The sequence below is a fragment of the Dermacentor silvarum genome, chromosome 6, assembly GCF_013339745.2.
Source record: "Dermacentor silvarum isolate Dsil-2018 chromosome 6, BIME_Dsil_1.4, whole genome shotgun sequence".
NCBI lineage: Eukaryota > Metazoa > Arthropoda > Arachnida > Ixodida > Ixodidae > Dermacentor > Dermacentor silvarum.
In genome coordinates this window covers 40,202,386-40,220,342 of record NC_051159.1, presented here as the reverse complement: position 1 = coordinate 40,220,342, position 17,957 = coordinate 40,202,386, and the positions used below count along the sequence as shown (strand labels likewise).

General features: G+C 42.8%; 1 protein-coding gene across 3 annotated transcripts in view; it reads right to left on the bottom strand.

Annotated features, from left to right (window-relative positions):
• The window catches only part of LOC119455449 (gastrula zinc finger protein XlCGF57.1), a 60,202-nt gene that overhangs the window by 19,048 nt on the left and 23,197 nt on the right, over positions 1–17,957 (bottom strand). For 2 of the 3 annotated variants that reach the window (XM_049668790.1, XM_049668789.1), the window contains exons 4-5: positions 16,531–16,855; positions 3,095–3,426 (exon numbers count right to left, since the gene is read on the bottom strand). In XM_049668790.1, coding sequence (XP_049524747.1) covers positions 3,095–3,426; positions 16,531–16,855 — 657 coding nt within the window. Of the gene's footprint in view, positions 1–3,094; positions 3,431–8,774; positions 15,239–16,070; positions 16,505–16,530; positions 16,856–17,957 lie in introns of those variants that run through there. The other variant, XM_049668791.1, reaches the window with a different exon arrangement.

The following is a 17,957-nucleotide window of genomic DNA, read 5'->3' as shown; positions in this document are numbered from 1 at the left end:
TCCCTGCCCGAGATACGCACTTATGCACACCCTTGAGATATGCGCTAATGCTGATGTTACCTGATGTCGGTTGTTTCAGATTGCAGACTTTCCCCTTGAACCGAAAACCAATAAAAATTATATTGGTTTCACTCCAAAACATAATAATAAATAATGTTACAATTACGTTCGTGTTCCGATCAAATACCTAGTTCTTTTTTTCGTTTTTGTTTTCATTCCGTTCCGACAAACTGCGCGGCACAAGTGATTTCACAGCAAAGTTCAACACATCAAAACATTGAAAAATCACTCACACAGACTGACACAACCAATGTTGGATGTGAAAAAGAGCAAAAAAAAAAAAAAAAAAAAAACTGCACCACGTGAAACGCGCTCAACTGCTATCATTGTGCGAAGACAAGACAAAGAACGAACACAGCCTTGCAATTTCTCCATGCGTATTGCTTTCTCACAATGACCATTAATCATCATACCAGCGGCTAATTTAGCATTAGAAGCACACAATGTTTCAGTTAGATGTCAGACAATTAAGTTTATAAAGAGAGACATGACATAATGTGAATAAGAAAGATGGGAGGAATTAACAGGAAGCCTGGCTAACAATCGAGTTTGGAAACTGGGCATGTTCTTCCTCCTTAACAGACCAGACGTATAGGGTGTCACTGCTAGCCAGACAGCTAGACAAAAACGAAAGAATGTGCCTGACTAACTCTCCACACATTCTAAATATTGACGAATAGTTTTGATCGCACATTTCCAGCCACATTTTCACTGTTGTACAACATGGCTTTCACTGTACTGTCATACACATTCAAAGTTTCAGGTGTGTTCCCACTATATAGGCAGTCATTCAGCCCATTTGCATTGTCCCATTCCATGCACTTACGGAGCAGCCGTGCCGCTAACATATATATCCGATTCTGTAACATTTCGTCATGAATTGTTTGACCTTTTATTTACCACACATTTTATTTACATTGTATAATGTATTTTGTTTGCTGTGTGCAAACAATGTTTGCTTTTTTGACATCACAAAGTTTAGTTAGTTTGACCTCTACAATTACTTTTGTACTTAAATGTATACTTTTCTTTTCCTACTGTCACAGGTTATGTTTTTATATTTGCGCTTGCTTTATTGTCACTTACTGAACAGCCTCTTTATTCACTGTTCCTTCTGGGAGCCTGCAAGGCATATTAAATAAATTATGTAACTATAGCCATGGCCATTCGTTATGACACAATGTGCCAGCTGCCTATCCTGTCAATGCACTTGACGAGTGCGACACAGGAAATCAAAAACAATTGAAAGCGATTGAGTGACTCATCATGTTTTACACTTTAAAGCAACACTGGGCCTGCGATAGATGCCACAGTGAAAGGACTGCAGATTAATTAAATAATTTCACATAAGCTGCAGTTCGACGATCAAGCAAGTGGGCATACTACAAAATTTAATAACGCAGAGACCGCAGTGCACTATCTATTTCTCAGGACATTAACACAGTGGAAAAGAATTTCAACAAAATAGTTTCGAATGTTTAACTGCATTAGGGCGAATACAGAACCAATTTCAGTGTAGTGAAAACAAAAATTTTGGTCTAGCAACGGCTTTCCCTTTATCTAAAGAGAAAATGTTATTGTTAATCACGAGCTCAGTCGGCGAACCGTCGCTTTAATAGGAGTTAAAGGGACACTAAAGGGAAAAAAATGATTTCTTCTGTATTAGTAGATTACCCTTCCACAATACCTCTTACCGCGAGAAGCCACTTTGGTAAGCCAGAAAGAAACGAAAAACACGGAAGGCGAGTGGCCACGCCACCTTGAAGTTCCCACCCTAGCTCACCGTGATGTCATGGACTTTGACAGCGTCTTCTCGGTCCCAGTTAATTCTTTAGCTGTAAAGATTGGCTACATTGTGTTCTAAAGGAGCCCAAGACTGAATGTGGCAAGTTTCGCGAACTTTTACTGAGCCAATGCGCCCCAAATAGGACAAATTACTTTAGAAGTCATGACGTCACACTGAAGTGCTGACAATGAGGTTCCCACGCGAAATTAAAAAAAAAAAAAGTTAACTTTAAGCTTCATTTTCTCTTGTAATAATTGACCTATTGCAGTGTAATTAACAACAGTAGAGTTTCTGAGGAATACTCCATCAGTCTAAGTTGATTTACTGTTTTGCTTTAGTGTCCCTTTAAAGAATTCTGACCACCTGAGGCTCTTTAATGTGCACCTAAACCTAAGTAGTACACGTATTTCTGCATTCTGCCCCCATCAAAACGCACTTGCTGCATCCAGGGACCAAAATCAACTCTGCAATCAGCGGCAGAACACCATGGCCAGTGAGGCACCGAAGCGGGTCTGACGTAAAGCGTGCCTGCAATCAAACTTCTTTCATTGCATCTAACAAGCATCAACATGCACTGAAAATGGTATGCCTCAAAGCAACTTATAATGCTATGCCAAGCACAGTGTTCTTTAAAACTACCTAAAATTGCACTGCGGTGCTGTGCGTGCATGGGAATAACAGGATGTAAAGGGCTTTGGATTGGCTTGTTTCTTGGGGAGCCAGGACGCCCCTGAGATGTGGCTGGTGATCTGTCACAGTGGCTCGCTCTCTCCAACTTGGGAGGGTGAGTGCAACATTTTTTTTTTTTTTGCTACACAATTGTGTATAAGCATTTATTACTAAAACATAAGCACCTGCTCTAGAGTTATGCTGGACGTGCAGTATCGCTGACAGGTTACCAAGTCCAGTGAAAAAGATTCTGCGATCACTGTGCACTCAGTTGCAGTGAAATGTTTCCATGTTCTTGAACTGCTACGTCATACATGAGGAAACATTACTGCAAGATGTACCGTGAGAGAACAGACTTGCCACTAAGACATAATTTTAAGAAAGCTCTATTTACACCTAACCACAGCCACATTTTAGAACAAGGCACTTGTCAAGCCAAGACAAGCCATAGTATCCCCATCCTGACACCCCCACAATGTCACACTGCCCCTTAGGAAACTTGCATTGACCAGTGGCACCACATTTTTGCAGTGGCCAAGACAACAATGCATGCAGTGAGCTGTCCAGCGCCCTACTCACCTTACGGGAGTAAACCTTTCCACACACTTCGCAGGGGTGAGAGGGCGGGGGCTTGCCCGAGCAGACGGTCATTTGGAGGTGGCGCTGCAGGTAGTACCTTTTGGTGAACTGCTTGCCACAGACGGGGCAGTCCAGGTCCTTCTCGACGGTGTCGTCCGGAGGCGGTCTCCGCTTTTGACGCTTCAGTTGCTGCAGACGCTGTTCGGCTTTGGCAGCCTTGATGACATCTGTCACCACGTGGATGTTCTTCACTGGACCATCGTCAGCCACTTTTGCTTCGTTTTCCTTCTCAGGGGAGCCACCGTTGACTTGAGCAGACTCTTCATTTTCCCCTTCCTAGAAGTCGCCAACCACGCAGAAGGACTATGTCAGGTTCTCCGTGAATTCACCAAGATCTATCCCCTTGTACTACACCATTCAAAACCTAGACGTTAGAGCCAAACGTACTATCGGGCTCAGTATCAGCTTCAACGCGCAACCGTCTTGCCCCGTACTTTCACATTGTAGCTCATACTGAGGACGATAGTACAGCTCACACTGAAGCACTGCTAAAAAGTGCACGAGAATGTTCTGCATTTTCACTCCAGTTACGCTGCAGGTAGCTTCTTCAATAATAACATTATTTCTTTGGCATGCATGTTGGAGTTGAACAGTGTCCGTGCGTGTGTGCCCAAGTATATTGTGGCACCAATATCCATCATTAGAAGGAAAACAACTAAATTAATAACAAAATGCTCGTCTCAGCTTCTACGCTACCTGCATATCACACTGACTGCAACAACAGTAAATTGATTCTGAACTCACCCATCATGATTGTCTAACACAGTAGTCTACTTGCTCTTAACTTACATTTGTGGAGGGTATAACAGATGTTGTTCCCCTTAACTTGATTTACTGGCAGTGCGGTGGCCACAAGTACTTAAAGGGACCAACAACCAATAAGAAAAAACGAATGTGTAGGGAGGCTATGGAAAGAATGAAGTATGTCTAGCATTTATGAAAACAAGCATGATATCCAATAAATAAGCTGTAGCCTTTTAAAACTAGGCCCGGACAGTACAGAAAAAATTGAACAAGGAGAGACACCCTTTGTCGAACTAAGTGGGCTCACACATTAATGTGCAAGCCTTAGTTGAGCTCAAATGCACTTTCATCAATGGAAGAAACTTTCACTACCATTGATATCTTTGTACTCATAGAGGGGCCATGACACGGTAGACAAACATATTGGAGCTTGACACAAGAGTGAAAAGCATAGGGGCCCAAGAAGTTCCACAGCTCTGTGCACTTTAGCTAACGACAAATCAGTCACTCAGACCCATTGACCTGCAATATCATCCTTCCAGAACTGCCATAACACTCGGCGTAATAACAGTCACAAACTGCATCTCTCTGGAGTGTTGTTTCCAATACACATGCTAACAGGCCACAATGAGCTACTGGTGCAATATTAAACCACCTATTGCAGCAGCTACAGTGACGACTCAAGGAGGTACAGTCACATTTAATGCTCATCACACTATGTGTACACATCGCAACAGAGTATTATGGATAACCACGCGAAGTTTTTGAGATTGCTTCTCGTTTTGAACACGTTCAGGCCTAACAAGAGAAACTTCCTGGATGGTAGCGCCACCTATCGGTGAAGTCGGGAGATAGGCGCATCGGCATATGGCCTCTGATACTGGGAGATCTAAGAGGCCATGGTTGACAGCTTGTACTGCTTTAGCCATGGATCGGCAAACATGGAAAGTACACTGTACAACCACTCCCGGCTTTGTGCAACTCCATTCCACGCATCGACAGTGTGCGCAGCTGCCATGCACTATCGCTATCACCAGCTGGAACAAGCAGACGTCAGTCACTGCAGCAATTTTTGAGGGTGCAATGATTGCTCAAGAAAGAAGAAAGAAAATTCAAATCTTTGATGGCCAATGTGAGGGGTGCTGCGCCAGCCATTCTTTCCTCTTTCGCTCCGCACTCAGTGACTATGAATCAGCGAGAGCTGCCAGACTATCGGGGTGTCCATGAGCAAGTGAAAAAAATAATGTTTTCAGAACAGTCAGTCGATCATAGTGACTGAAATATGACAGAGCGACCATATCTTAAGAACATGGTGATGCGAATAGTTTGACAATGAGAACACAATGTCATGGCCCTTCTAACCGAGTTTTTGTGGTCTACAAATGACAAATGGTGTTTGCTTCGATTAGACAAAGAAAATATGTAATGGATCAACTGCCCGCCCTACCTTTTGCATTGCCCAGTACCCATTCCCTGATAGCCACTCGCAGTTGCCTATTCCCTCAATGCTTCATTTCTCCGCTGCTCTCTGTATCCACTGGGAATTGTATTATCCACTCATCCTTAGATTCTCTCATTGTCTTCTATCACTTTCATGAACATAATAACAAACTTGCATATTCGTCAAGGCAATGCTATCATCCACATTTGAGCCCCGTAATATTCCTGTAGAGCAGCTACAAGCCTACAATATACCCGAAAGGCTGCGTGCCCTTTCCTTCAGCTTTTAAAAAGAACCCACCACTCGTTCTTCCTTACTTTTGCATAACACTAAACATGATGACTCCTTGGCAAGACTTCTCTTAGACATGCTCTCTAAGCAGTGCCTCTGGAAAAAGTACGAGCACAAATGTGTCATCGGTGATTGGCATGGTGGCATCAACTGGTGGCAGGGAACAATACCACTGCACCGATAATATGGCCTCAGAGATGGCCAATACGACGAAAGGCTATGCCACACACTTTCTGGGTCAGGCCAATACAAAAGCACAATGCAATTATTAGCGGAGTGAGACTGGCATTGTTCCACATGGATGTGGTGGCACGCAACTTTGAGTGCAGTTGGAATGATGGAAAGGTGGGAGAGGCTCCGAGGCTGTGGTAGCAGCAGCATTCAGTTGCGGACAACTTCGTTAATACGAGGCACATTAAAAAAAAACTTCGGTTTGAACAAGATTTCAGAGGAGACACGATTCGATACTAGATGCATTCCACAACTTTCGTAAAGGTTGTTGTAGGGTCCCTTAAAAAACATTTGTTGATGTCCTGAAGCCTCTTTCTAGACCCAAAAAAGAAAGTGGCGCTGGTGGGGAGCCAGAGGACAGTTTAACAAGAGCAGGGTTGGTGCAGTTTGTTACAACCGTAATTGCAGTAGCAGCACGCTACGTAACAAATATTGTTGGCAAGGTCCTCAATAAATAGATGAAGTTTTTGCTGCAAAACCCATGACCATTTCCAAAATTTGTTTTTGCATGGTTTGCAAGTTAACTGACCCAGCTCAAGTTGTACTTTGGATAACACGCTTTCTGTTGTGGTAGAAAATGGAGTCCTTTAAAAATTAGTTGTCGGTCCTTTCAAAGAACTCCACTGTGCTTCTGTCCCAACAAAGAACATTAAAAAAATATATACTTGAGTTTATGAACTAACGATAACAAAAGGTACAAATGTGTCAAATAAACGCAGCTAGTAGTACCTCCGAGCAAGCAAAATGAATGCACTTTCTCCAACGGTGTCATTACCTGAATAAACTGGGCCACGATTGAATAATTATTTAAAAAGTGATAACCACTGACACTCAGCACAGTGGCTTTCTAAGATCTGCTTCCAAACGTGCGCACTGCACACAAGATTTGAGATAGTAGTTTCAGCTGAGCAAGGTACACTATAAAAAATCTTGACTTTTTCCAATTATTAAGCACAAGATTTTTCCCTTGCAATTTTACGATGATGTGTGTAAACGGGGAACACAAAGAATGGCAAGCGGAAGAGCAGAAAAGAAAGAACTGAAATGACTGAACAGAGCACTCGCACGACAAAACATCCACACACAATAACTTTAGGTTTACAGATCAGATACTGGAGAGAGGCGAAGTTGGCTTCAGCAAAAGAAAGCAAGCCAAGTTTAGCAGGAATTGTGGTGGCAGTGCTAGGCTCACCGTGGTAAAACTTCATGGTGACTGCTGGACTTACAGTAAATGTCGAAAACCAATGGCAGGTGCTAATACTTGACAGCGTGCGCCAAAACATGACAGCATGCCAAAACTTGAAGGCAACTGCTAAAAAACTTTATGGAGAGTGCTAAATTTTAGCAGCTAGCACCAAAACATGACAGTGCCAAAACTTGAAAGTAACAGCTAATATTTGATGGCGAATGTACAAAAGCCAATGGCAACTGCTAAAATTTGACACCAAATGCTAAAACTTGACGGAGTGCATCAAAACTTATCAGCAAGTGCTAAAACTTGACTGACTACGCTAAAACCCAAAGGCGAGTGCTAGAAGAAGTGTACTGAACAATGAACAGTTCAGAGACACAAACTTGTAAATTATGCAGCTTAAACTGGGACCTCAAATCAGGTTGGTGAAATGCCAACATCATCTCAGCAAGCTTAGTCCGAGATACTGCTTGGTGGCATGCTGCTAGCACGGAAATATAAAGTATCATTCCGAATTGACAACAATATACTGGGCAATGAGCACTCAACAAATTGAATATTATGCTGACAACTATCAATGAAATTATTGCCCCGTCAACACACAGCTTGCAGAATGCCTGCACAAGGAACCAGGGCACTGGAATTTCACTAACGAACATCATCAAACAGTTGGGCAAAGAATGTGTTCGGTAAAGCAGTAAGGATGTTAAATATCCTATGAATGGAGAGAGTGCATTGTGGATGTGACTAATACTAAGGAAATAAGTGCATAAAATAATGTTGTTAATGCTCAAATCGCTCTTTCTTTCACCCTTGAAGCACTTACGGTGAAGCTTGGATTGAAAAAGCAAGTTCAAAAAATGCATTTGCCGGTAAGGACATTTGTTGCAAGTGCCACTACATTTTCGCCTATCCAGCCTTTTACTACATCTAGGTTGAAAGACACTAAGTTTAAGTGACAATAAGCTAACCCATGTCACTGGGGCATCAGTGCCTTGAGCGCTTAAATACCAAAAGTTGTGACGCCATTACCACGACCAATGCAATCACCACTGTCCTGTGCAGCAGTGGTATTGCATCATAATTGTAATGCTGTACATAACCTCATGTCAAGTGAGCTTCACGGTAGAACATTAACCCTGGCCTTCATTTCAACGTCACATGATGTGCCAATGCTTGAGAGACATAGAACCACTAATGTACAGTCCTGTAAAAAACGTGTCTGTACGAAAGATGATGCAAAGGCGAGGCACTTGCACAGCAGACAAACAGAGGACACCAAATAGACATGAGGAGAAATGAAGGGAAAAAACTCGTGCTTAAAAATATTGGCCATGGAAGCATGTGCAACTGTACGCCGTATGCGTTCTTGTACTTGGTGCTTCGAGAATTTCGTCTTTGGGGCAATGAGCACAAAAATGCAACAGAGCCCTTTCTTGTGCCACAAGGTTGCTCGAAACAGAGGTAGCGCAGTGTGGAGAATGTCAGGTTGACTGTGAAAAAGTACACGATGCATCAAACGTCAAACAGACTTCCTTGCACAGCATGCAGGCAGAAACCCAAAAACAAAAGATACGGGGGTGTGCAAATTCACGTGGTTTACATACAACCTGTCAGTTCCGGTATCTGTGCCATTGCATGCAACGGTCAATGAAAAACTAAGAAAGGCAAGTCTAAAAAAATTAAAGAAAAAAAAAAGATGTGTTTACAGTGAGACATACCACATTTTGCTCGAGCCCTCCATGCGGCCGAGTGGTTCCTGGCACGAGTGCGTGCGCGAGTTCGCCAGCTCCCTGTCCCGCCATTCTTCGCACCGCAACAAAGTTCTCCCACAATCTGAGCTGATGTGTCTGTCACTGAGAAATGTTGCGGGCACTACACAAGCAGCTTGACAGTTTCCCCTCTCTCGAGGGTCCATGAGAACTTATGCCTCAGTGCTGCAAGCGCTTGAATTTATCAAGCAATATGCGGCAGTTCCTACAGAGTCCAGGGGTGACAACACTCACTGGCGCTTTGCACCGGCTTGTGATGTTGACAAGCCATCTGCTACACGAAGTAGGTCCATCCCCGAATGTTTTAAACAACTAATCTCCATGAACATGACACAGGTGTCGTAACAAATTCGAGCACACATGGCAAATCTCCTGACCCGCTGCATTACAAAGCCCAATTTGGCAACAGTGAACATTCGGTTCTCGAATCGAACTGCCACCATACCTCCTGCGGTCGCGCTCTTCAGCCTGCATTACTGACAGGTAGCCTGGCAAATTTGCACACCCCCGTTCTTGCTCCCTTTCCCCCCTCTCCCCTCATCGAGAAAAACAAGAAAATCTGAGTGTTGGAAAAAGTGTGAGTTGATGTCAAGCAACAGGATGGTGTTGCACAGCGATGCATGGCAAAATTTGCTGATTGCGTGATGCATTTCGATTCGTGAATCGAATTTCACATGTTGTGAAGGAAAAAAAAAAAAAGAACACATGCTTCAACACCAATGACAAAAGATCAAGGCACATATGAGTCCCTTTACATTTCAAGCTCTCGGTGTAGGTTAGAGAAGAGCAGGCGCGCGCGAGTTAGTAGCTCAGGCATCGGTTAGTTCGAAGTACAGGATGCATACAATTTTTCATGCTCAGAAACAAGAAAATTTCAAGACAATGAATATGCGCATGCATGTCACACAAGCTTTCAAAGTTGACTTCAGCAAACACCAATTTGAATGCAAGCTGAGTTTCTAGAAAGTGCGATCAAAATAGACAATCATCCAAAGCCAAAAAACAAATTGCCATCACACCAATTAGATACACAACTTTCTTCTACTATTGTCAATGTCTCCTGTTTAACAGGCAAAGAAGTTCTTGAAATGGCAGTGGTGTTGGTAAGTACTGCAGTCGTGATACAAAAATGTCTGTAATGTTAACTACTACATGTTGTTATGTAGGCAAACTAGCACTTAGTATGTTTAGGAACAGATACCAACAACATTTAAGACCACATTACTAATTGCACTGTGTGTTTAAAAAATTGCTATCGACATTCACTGCCTTCTGTTCAGAAAGTTATGGCGCTGTTAATACTATTAACCACCACGAACTGCATAGTCGTGTATAATTTTTTATAATACTATGGGACAGCATGACAATATTGCAAGTGTCTGCTTCACTGCTACCACAATAGTGATAGTTTTGCTCATCTTCCAATAGACATTTCATCATCCTTTCTTCCACAATGGCAGGTAGTAACTATTTGGTGTGAAACTAGTGAGCTTCGTTTCTAGTTTCTTGTAAAGCCCAAGTGACATTAGGAATGACTAGTCTTTTTTTTTTACATCTCACAATAACTAGTTCAAGTAGTAATGGCACTAATACATCCACTGACTAGACGGGCTGACTGGTTCAGAAATTAGTTAACTTCTCAGAACTAACACATGGTCAATGTGGCATGTACCGGGTGCCTAACTTGCCTGTTAGAGTGCATATTTTTCTGAAGGGGATACTAAATGCAAACAATGGGTCCATCTAGATTGACTAAAGTTCTAGAAATGCTGCAACATTTGTTTTATGGATGACAAAGCTGCAGAGAAAATAATGACTGAAGGATGTTGCGCAATTCTCCAACTAAAATCGCCCAAGACTAATTGGCTCTCTACATAGCTGGCTTGGCAACCTATGCTAGCACCTTCTACGAGTCAAATGCTCGTGTACAGAGGACACTGCATTCCTGTAAAAGGGAGCTCAAAAACAGTATAAAGTATTTTCTTGTAGGCAAATCAAATAAAGTAAGCCAAAATGCACTTGCATGTTGAACTGCTAAGTCATTAACTTCTTTTGCTGGCAATGTTCTACCGCCTGCTTTTAGTCACATGTCCACACAGAGAGGGCGCTGCACTTCTGTAACCATGTTTGTCACGATCCAGATTCAAAGGTGATGCCATTGGATATCATCCTCATCAAGATGCCATCAGAGCAGTGTGAACAGGCAGCACCAGTGAGTTAAAATCCAGTTAAATTTTTTAACTTGCCCGTCTTTTCATGTTTAAATTCAACTTGCTTTGCTCAAGCATCAACAGTTAACTAAAATTTACCAATTAAAAATGGGAAATGCTATGTCAGGGGAGCTGACATCAATGGCAATGCCGATCCTATCCTACATTTACATAATTTTACTGCAAGAAAAAGCTCTGCTCTTGGCAACAGTGACACATTACAGCACTAATCCACAACTGCAACGCTTTTCTCAAGCCAAGCTTTGAGGGAACACTGGCATAGTCAATTCGTTGCCACATTTCAAAAGACTAATAAAGCTAATAAAGACTAATGTGCTAATAAAGCAACAAACCTAAAGACGGAATGCTGACATACTTTTCTACAAATACCCTGCCACACGCGAGAAAGGAAAAGGCATTACCCTCATTACATATAAGTACAAATGCACAAACAAAAAGCTACATCAACACACAAGCATGCGCATTATATATATTAACTTTTGTACTGTACACAACGTAGGCATTCAGGCTCAACAATAAACTACAGCCACTTACAAGCTCTTACTGCCAATGTGTGCTATACCTGCTGCCTAACACAACGTGCTTAGAAAAATCCTTAAAACACACAGAGGCCAGTGTAAGAGCAGAACATCAGGTGGTGGGCCTGCGATGAAGAATGCGCACAGTGCAAAAGCACACATGTATGATGTGAAGTATGGCATGGAGGCATATGCTGATTTCAATACAAATAAATAAACGTCCTCATTAATAGCATGCTTCACACCCAGGACATTCTGATCATCACATCACCTCAAGAGAACGGAGGGATGGATCGTTAGGAAGGAAGGCTGAGCGACTGATGTTTTTAGAACAATACTTGGGGTATGACGGATGCTAAATTGAAAGGCTACATGACAATTTTGACCACCTAAGCAGGGGTGCAGCTAGAGGGGGTCCGGATGACCGAACACCCCCCGAAATCTTTTACTACATCTAAAAAATAACAAGAAAGCTTTAATAACAATAAAAATAACAAAATAGTTAAAAATGACAAAAAATGTCTTTACTGCAGTTTTTTTTAGCTGTACCAGTAGGGCCTGGCACCCACTCTGGCTATGCGACTATACCTAGGGTCTACTAAGATGTATGAAATGCTAGGACGCAAGACAAGTGATTTCGCATTCCACCCTTGTGAAAGTGCGGCTACAGAAGTCGGGAGTCGAGCCTGCGACCTTCTGCTAGGCTCTTAGCTTGTAAGTGACTGTAGTTATTTTGCACACAGTGTTGCGTACTGCAATATCACAGGATTTGGTTAGAAGTACAGCACAAGATGAAAAGACCTAGAGTGCAACTTGTCGTTAAATATCCAATTACATAGCACATCACACTCTAAACTTGCACACCTGCAATTTGCACTTCAGTTGCCACCAGAGATGTTTAATCTGTACCATGTGCAAGCTATGCACTATGGCACGATATTGCACTAAGATTCTCACAAGCATCTCGCTGCCTTTTTGTCAAGGACAACACCTGCTGATGTTCAGCAACTTTAGGTCGTTACAGCTTGTGAGGAACTAATAGTATAAAAATGCAGTAACTATGGGGACAAAAGGTAATGTTTTTCACAGTCACAACTCCTTTACTCAGCGCAGTTTAAACCACTTCATACCAATCACACGTATAGCTACTGGTTACATTGAACAAACTTCTATTATAGTGCAAATGAGCATATAAGTACTTTTACTACTGATGTTATGAAGCGTCTGTTCGCATTCAGTGACGAGCACTGACCGAAATCAGAGGCTTGGAGTGCTCTGCCAGTATGTTCAATGAAATAAGTTATGCAAGGGCATGAGAGCAGGAAGCGAAGTCATGAACTTGTTGACATGACTGCACATGTATGGCAGTTCATTGTGGCCGCAGTAAGAGTGCACTGACCATAGGTGCTCGTTTTTCTTTTTTCATTTCTTTCGAATGCCTTCAGCATTGTGCGGAAAAGGCATTTGCATTGGCTTTGGCTCACCTGGTGGTAACACCCGTCCTCGTTGGCCGTGAGAGTCGGACAACAGTTATAATGAAGCAATGATATAACAAAACAATTTCTGAATCTTGTTCTCCCATCAGCTGCTAGACTTTTTACAAGCTGCCTTATCTTTGCTTTTCACGTGCTTTTATATCGTAAGTCCAGACACTATAAGCTATCCACACAAAAATAAATTGTCCGTATTATTCGGTTCATTATAAGCGAGTCTTCTCTCTGGGGTTTTACGTGCCAAAACCAGTTCTGATTATGAGGCACGCCGTAGTGGAGGGCTCCGGATTAATTTTGACCACCTAGGGTTCTTTAACGTGCACTACAACGCAAGCATAGGGGTGTTTTTGCATTTCGCCTCTATCGAAATGCGGCCGCCATGGCCGGGATTCGATCCCGCGATCTCGTGCTCAGCAGCGCAACGCCTTAGCTGACTATGCCACCGCAGCAGGTATAAGCGAGTCTCACTGTGTGTATAAATGAGTTCTGACTGTGCAAACATTTAACGATTAAGTCATTCTTCTATTCCATAGAGCAGTTGATCAAGAACCTGGCTTGAAAAAGAGAGCCACAGTCATGTTCAGGTGCTCAGGATTAGAAGAAAGCATTCTGTAACAACTGCGTTATATAACTGTTTTTAACAGGAGCAAACCAACAGCAACAACTATATATCAATGGTCATCTATCAAGAGCAGCAACGTTGTTGTGTGCCATTTCAACGCATCCACGCTCTAGGCTAAAGCCAGCTACGGAAAAAAACTTTCATACAAGATAAAGTCTCTGCCATGCACACAATGAAATCACGTAAAAAAAAAAAGGTAAAAGAAGAAAAGAATGCTCAAGTACTCTAGCCAAACAAGGACAGTAAACACAAAATGAGCGCATAAGCCAGCCATGTCTCTTCAACCGCACAAAATACTAATTCAGGAACAATGATATGTATGCATGGCACAATACATGGGGCAGTCAATAAAATGACTACCGCAAGAGAAAAAAAAAAAAAAAAAATGTGGAAAATGAGGATGGGCCTCAGGATGGCAACAGCACTTTAAATGTGTACACTACAAAATGGCTCGCACCTTCAAATAATCATACCTCAACTGACATGGGCATTCCATAAAATAATACTGCCAACGCTTCCATTTACAGACAGTTTACCTCGGCTACGTGCATTGATGAAGTTGTTAGATACATAGAAAAGAGATGAACTGCTCCAGATGTACAGCAATGTGCAGTCGGCCACAAAAGTTTACGGATCATGGGTTCTATGAGAAATGTGAACTTCTGCTAAAGCACGGCGGTTCTAATCCAATGGATAGCTGGAACACTAAGTCAGTTGCACAAGCTATTAGACTAACAGACTGAAACACTGATTTTTGGAACTATGTTGTCCAGGCCTTGCAGTAATTCAGCTATTTTGCAAATCCCGCACATATTTTTCGTTCCATCACTTGTTGCGTGATCCTTACCTTCCTCGCTTCATTGTAAACCTCCAAGTTTCTGCCCTATGTGTTGGTATCGGTAGAATGCAATGATTGAACACTTATCTCTTCATGAAAGGTGGTAAGCTGCCGCGCGTGACTTGGTAATGCCAATATAATCTAGGGTTGGATAAAAATTCATCTGGTCAGGTGTCATTATGAAGAAATTATTGCAAGTGACGACCAATTGACAGTGTTAATGAAAACAGTTTCTTACAAAAATGAATAAAGGGAACTCGGATACTATTGTCGATGAGAGCTGCAAGTTGGTTAGTACGTGGATTTCACCTGAACTTTGCTCTTGTGGCTTCAAGTCTTGCAACTTAGCAAATTCACGATTTTCTGCACAATATTACATTATAAATGTAACAATTGGCTATGATTACACACATGCACAGGCACTTAGTGCAGTGTTGTGTTCACAAAACTATGAGGGCTTGGAAAATTACAAAGAAAGTGTGATAAACAACATCCCAAAGATGTTTGAAGCCACAGCATGAAGATCAGACAAACCCACGTATGAACTATAATTTACATGGCAGTTGAATGATTCTAGCATTCGTGTGCCCTATAGCGGTTTCTGTAGAAAACTCTACAAATGAAGGAATGTTTGGAGCCCTTATGCTTTTCTTGGTCCCTGCGCCAGACAAAAGCCATCAGAAAAATTATGCCCGGATAAGGAGTTAAGGTCTTGGACTAAAAATTTTGTAGAATCTTTATTCTTTGATGTATAGTGCTGAAAACTTGTACAATATGTAATGTTATGTGCTTATTTCCAATATAAGGTCAATTTTCGTTTATTTCTTTTGGTTCAAATTTTATGCAAGTTTCCTTTAATTATCTTCCGCAAAGATTTGCCAATTATGTGTTTTTTAGATATTACTGAATAGGGTATCAGTGGCTTGTGTATGATTCAAGGAGTGCAACAAAACCAACCTTATTGGTCTGCCGCACCTAGAACACGAGTTGCGAGGTATTGAATTAGACACCAGAAAAACTTTTTCGAGTTTCAAGCTTTGAAGTCTCGCAACTCTTGTTCTAGGTAAGGCAGAGCAATAAGATTCATTTTGGCGCACTCCTTGAATCGTACAGAAACCATTAATACCCTGTTTAGTGATATCTAAGGAACACATATTTTGCAAATCTTTGTGGAACGTAATTACAGGAAGCTTGCATAAAATTTGAAACCAAAGGACATATACGAAAACGGACCTTGTATTGGAAATAAGCACATAACATTACATATATGTACAAGTTTTCAGCACTATACGTCAAAGAATAACGATTCTACAAAATTTTTAGTCCCAGACCCAAGAGAAAATGATGACGCTTATTAAGGCCCAAGATCAGACCTCCCAAATGCTGGCAGTCCAGGGGGCCCGCGAGAGGGCCGTCAGGTTTGATCTGATGGTCCCCGAGCGGGCCTAGCCAGGTGACGTCGAGTTTACTCGCGTCTATCGTGGACCAAATAAAGTTCACTCACTCACTCACTCACTCCAAGACCCAGGTCCCCCCTTAACACTTAGATTTGGTCAGTGAGCGCAATAATTTCTCCAGAAAAAGCACTGACTAAACAATGGTATTGAACTTAAAAAGAAAACATTCATTACAGGAATGCAGAAGACTAGACCCCTTAAATATAGAGGAACTTCACGCAAAACTCTACCCAAAAGGGTTTTGCTTTATGCAGCCATTAAAGGTCCAAGAGAGCCCTATCAAGGGGAATGCGATACCTCAGCTACAGGTGCCATCCAGAGGGCCTCACCTTAGATGCCGATGAGCCAACATTAGTCAGAACGCAATACAAACAAAAACAATAAAAAACACAACGAAAGGAGACCAATAGCATCATTACTCAAACACATTGAGTGGTGCGAATTTGCCCGCTGTGAATGAAAAGAGGCCGTCAAAGGCTGAGGGATCGTTGTGCTGACTCCACCCGTACAGTTCCTCCTGCCAAGAGCGCGGAGAGCGGCTGCCACTTGCCTTGTCGTCCTCGTCGCCACTCTCGTCGCTGTGCTCGTTGTCGCGCGTGCAGTGCTTGCAGCGCGGACCATCCCGTTTGGGGTCGTAGCTGAGCCCACAGCGCTGGCAGATCAGCTGCGGCTTGTTGCCCAACGCCAGCTTGCTCGCGAGCCTGCTGGCAAGCCTGCCCTTGGGGTGGTCCGGACTGCTTTCGCCTTCGTCATCAGCCCCGACGTGGGCCCCTTTGCCGCTTGCAACTTTTCCCAGCGGCACGTCAGAGTCGGAATCAGAGTCCATGACATCATCCAATGGGAGGCCGCCTGATGCGTCGTCATCGTCTTTCTAGAAAGCAAGAACAATGGGTCTTTTGATACACGTAAGCAGACGATAGAGAGGAAAGATTCAGCGGAAACCGCGAGAGTATGATTGTCAAAGTCAGGTGATATATATATATATATATATATATATATATATATATATATATATGTATATTGATAGGACCGGAACTGGTGGCACCTCTATGGCACCTCCACCAATTGCTAGGACGCGTTCAAGGTTAGATGCGCTTGGCGTTTTTATGAATGTCAGAAACAGGCAACGGCCAAGCGGAGCGAGTGCGAGCACCAACAACAAGAAGCGTCTTCTTCTTCGTCCTCTGCTGGCGCCGGTATTTGTCACTACAATATATATATATATATACCGTATTTACTCAAATCTAACGGGCACTTTTTTTCCGATAAACAGGCCCAAAATTGCGTGCGCATTAGAATTGAGTACGACCATAAATCTGCGTTACCATATAGCCATCGGCATTTCAAAAGGGCCGCCTCGTACGCGCTTCGAGCCTATGAATAGCTACACTCTAGCCTAGCTGCCGTAGCTAGAGTGGCCTACCGTAGCTTCCTCCATGTGCTGCAGTACGTGGGCTTAGGCATTAGTCTACCGTCTGTCTTCCCGTTTTCTGCGTTTGCTGTATCAGCATGAAGTGCCGAGTTCATCATGATGTCGCATTAAAAGGAAATTGATCATGTGTGCAGAGACAGACGAAAATCAGGCCTCATCACGGACGTTTGGAGAATCCAAAACTTGCGCGCGGGACTGGCGCAAGCAGAAAGAGAGGATTTTTGCCAGCAAAGCGACGCAGAAGGGTTTCAGTGGACTGAAGCAGGACGTATTCTGCGACAATCTACTTCGGCGATACGATTGCCTTGGCCCTATCTTGAAATCGATTTGCGACGAGGAGAGCCCGCCCGCGCGCTGTGTTTTCGCTGCTTATAGGTCGTGTTAAAGCGAGAGGCATGCTAGCATGAAGGTCAATTCGTTCGCCGTGCTTCGTCACTCCAGAGTTTTGACAGCGAGTTACCGCGATCAACGAGCAAGATGTGTTCATGCTTGCATGTGCGTGCGTGACACCATGCTTGTTCATTTATTAAGTAAGTGAATG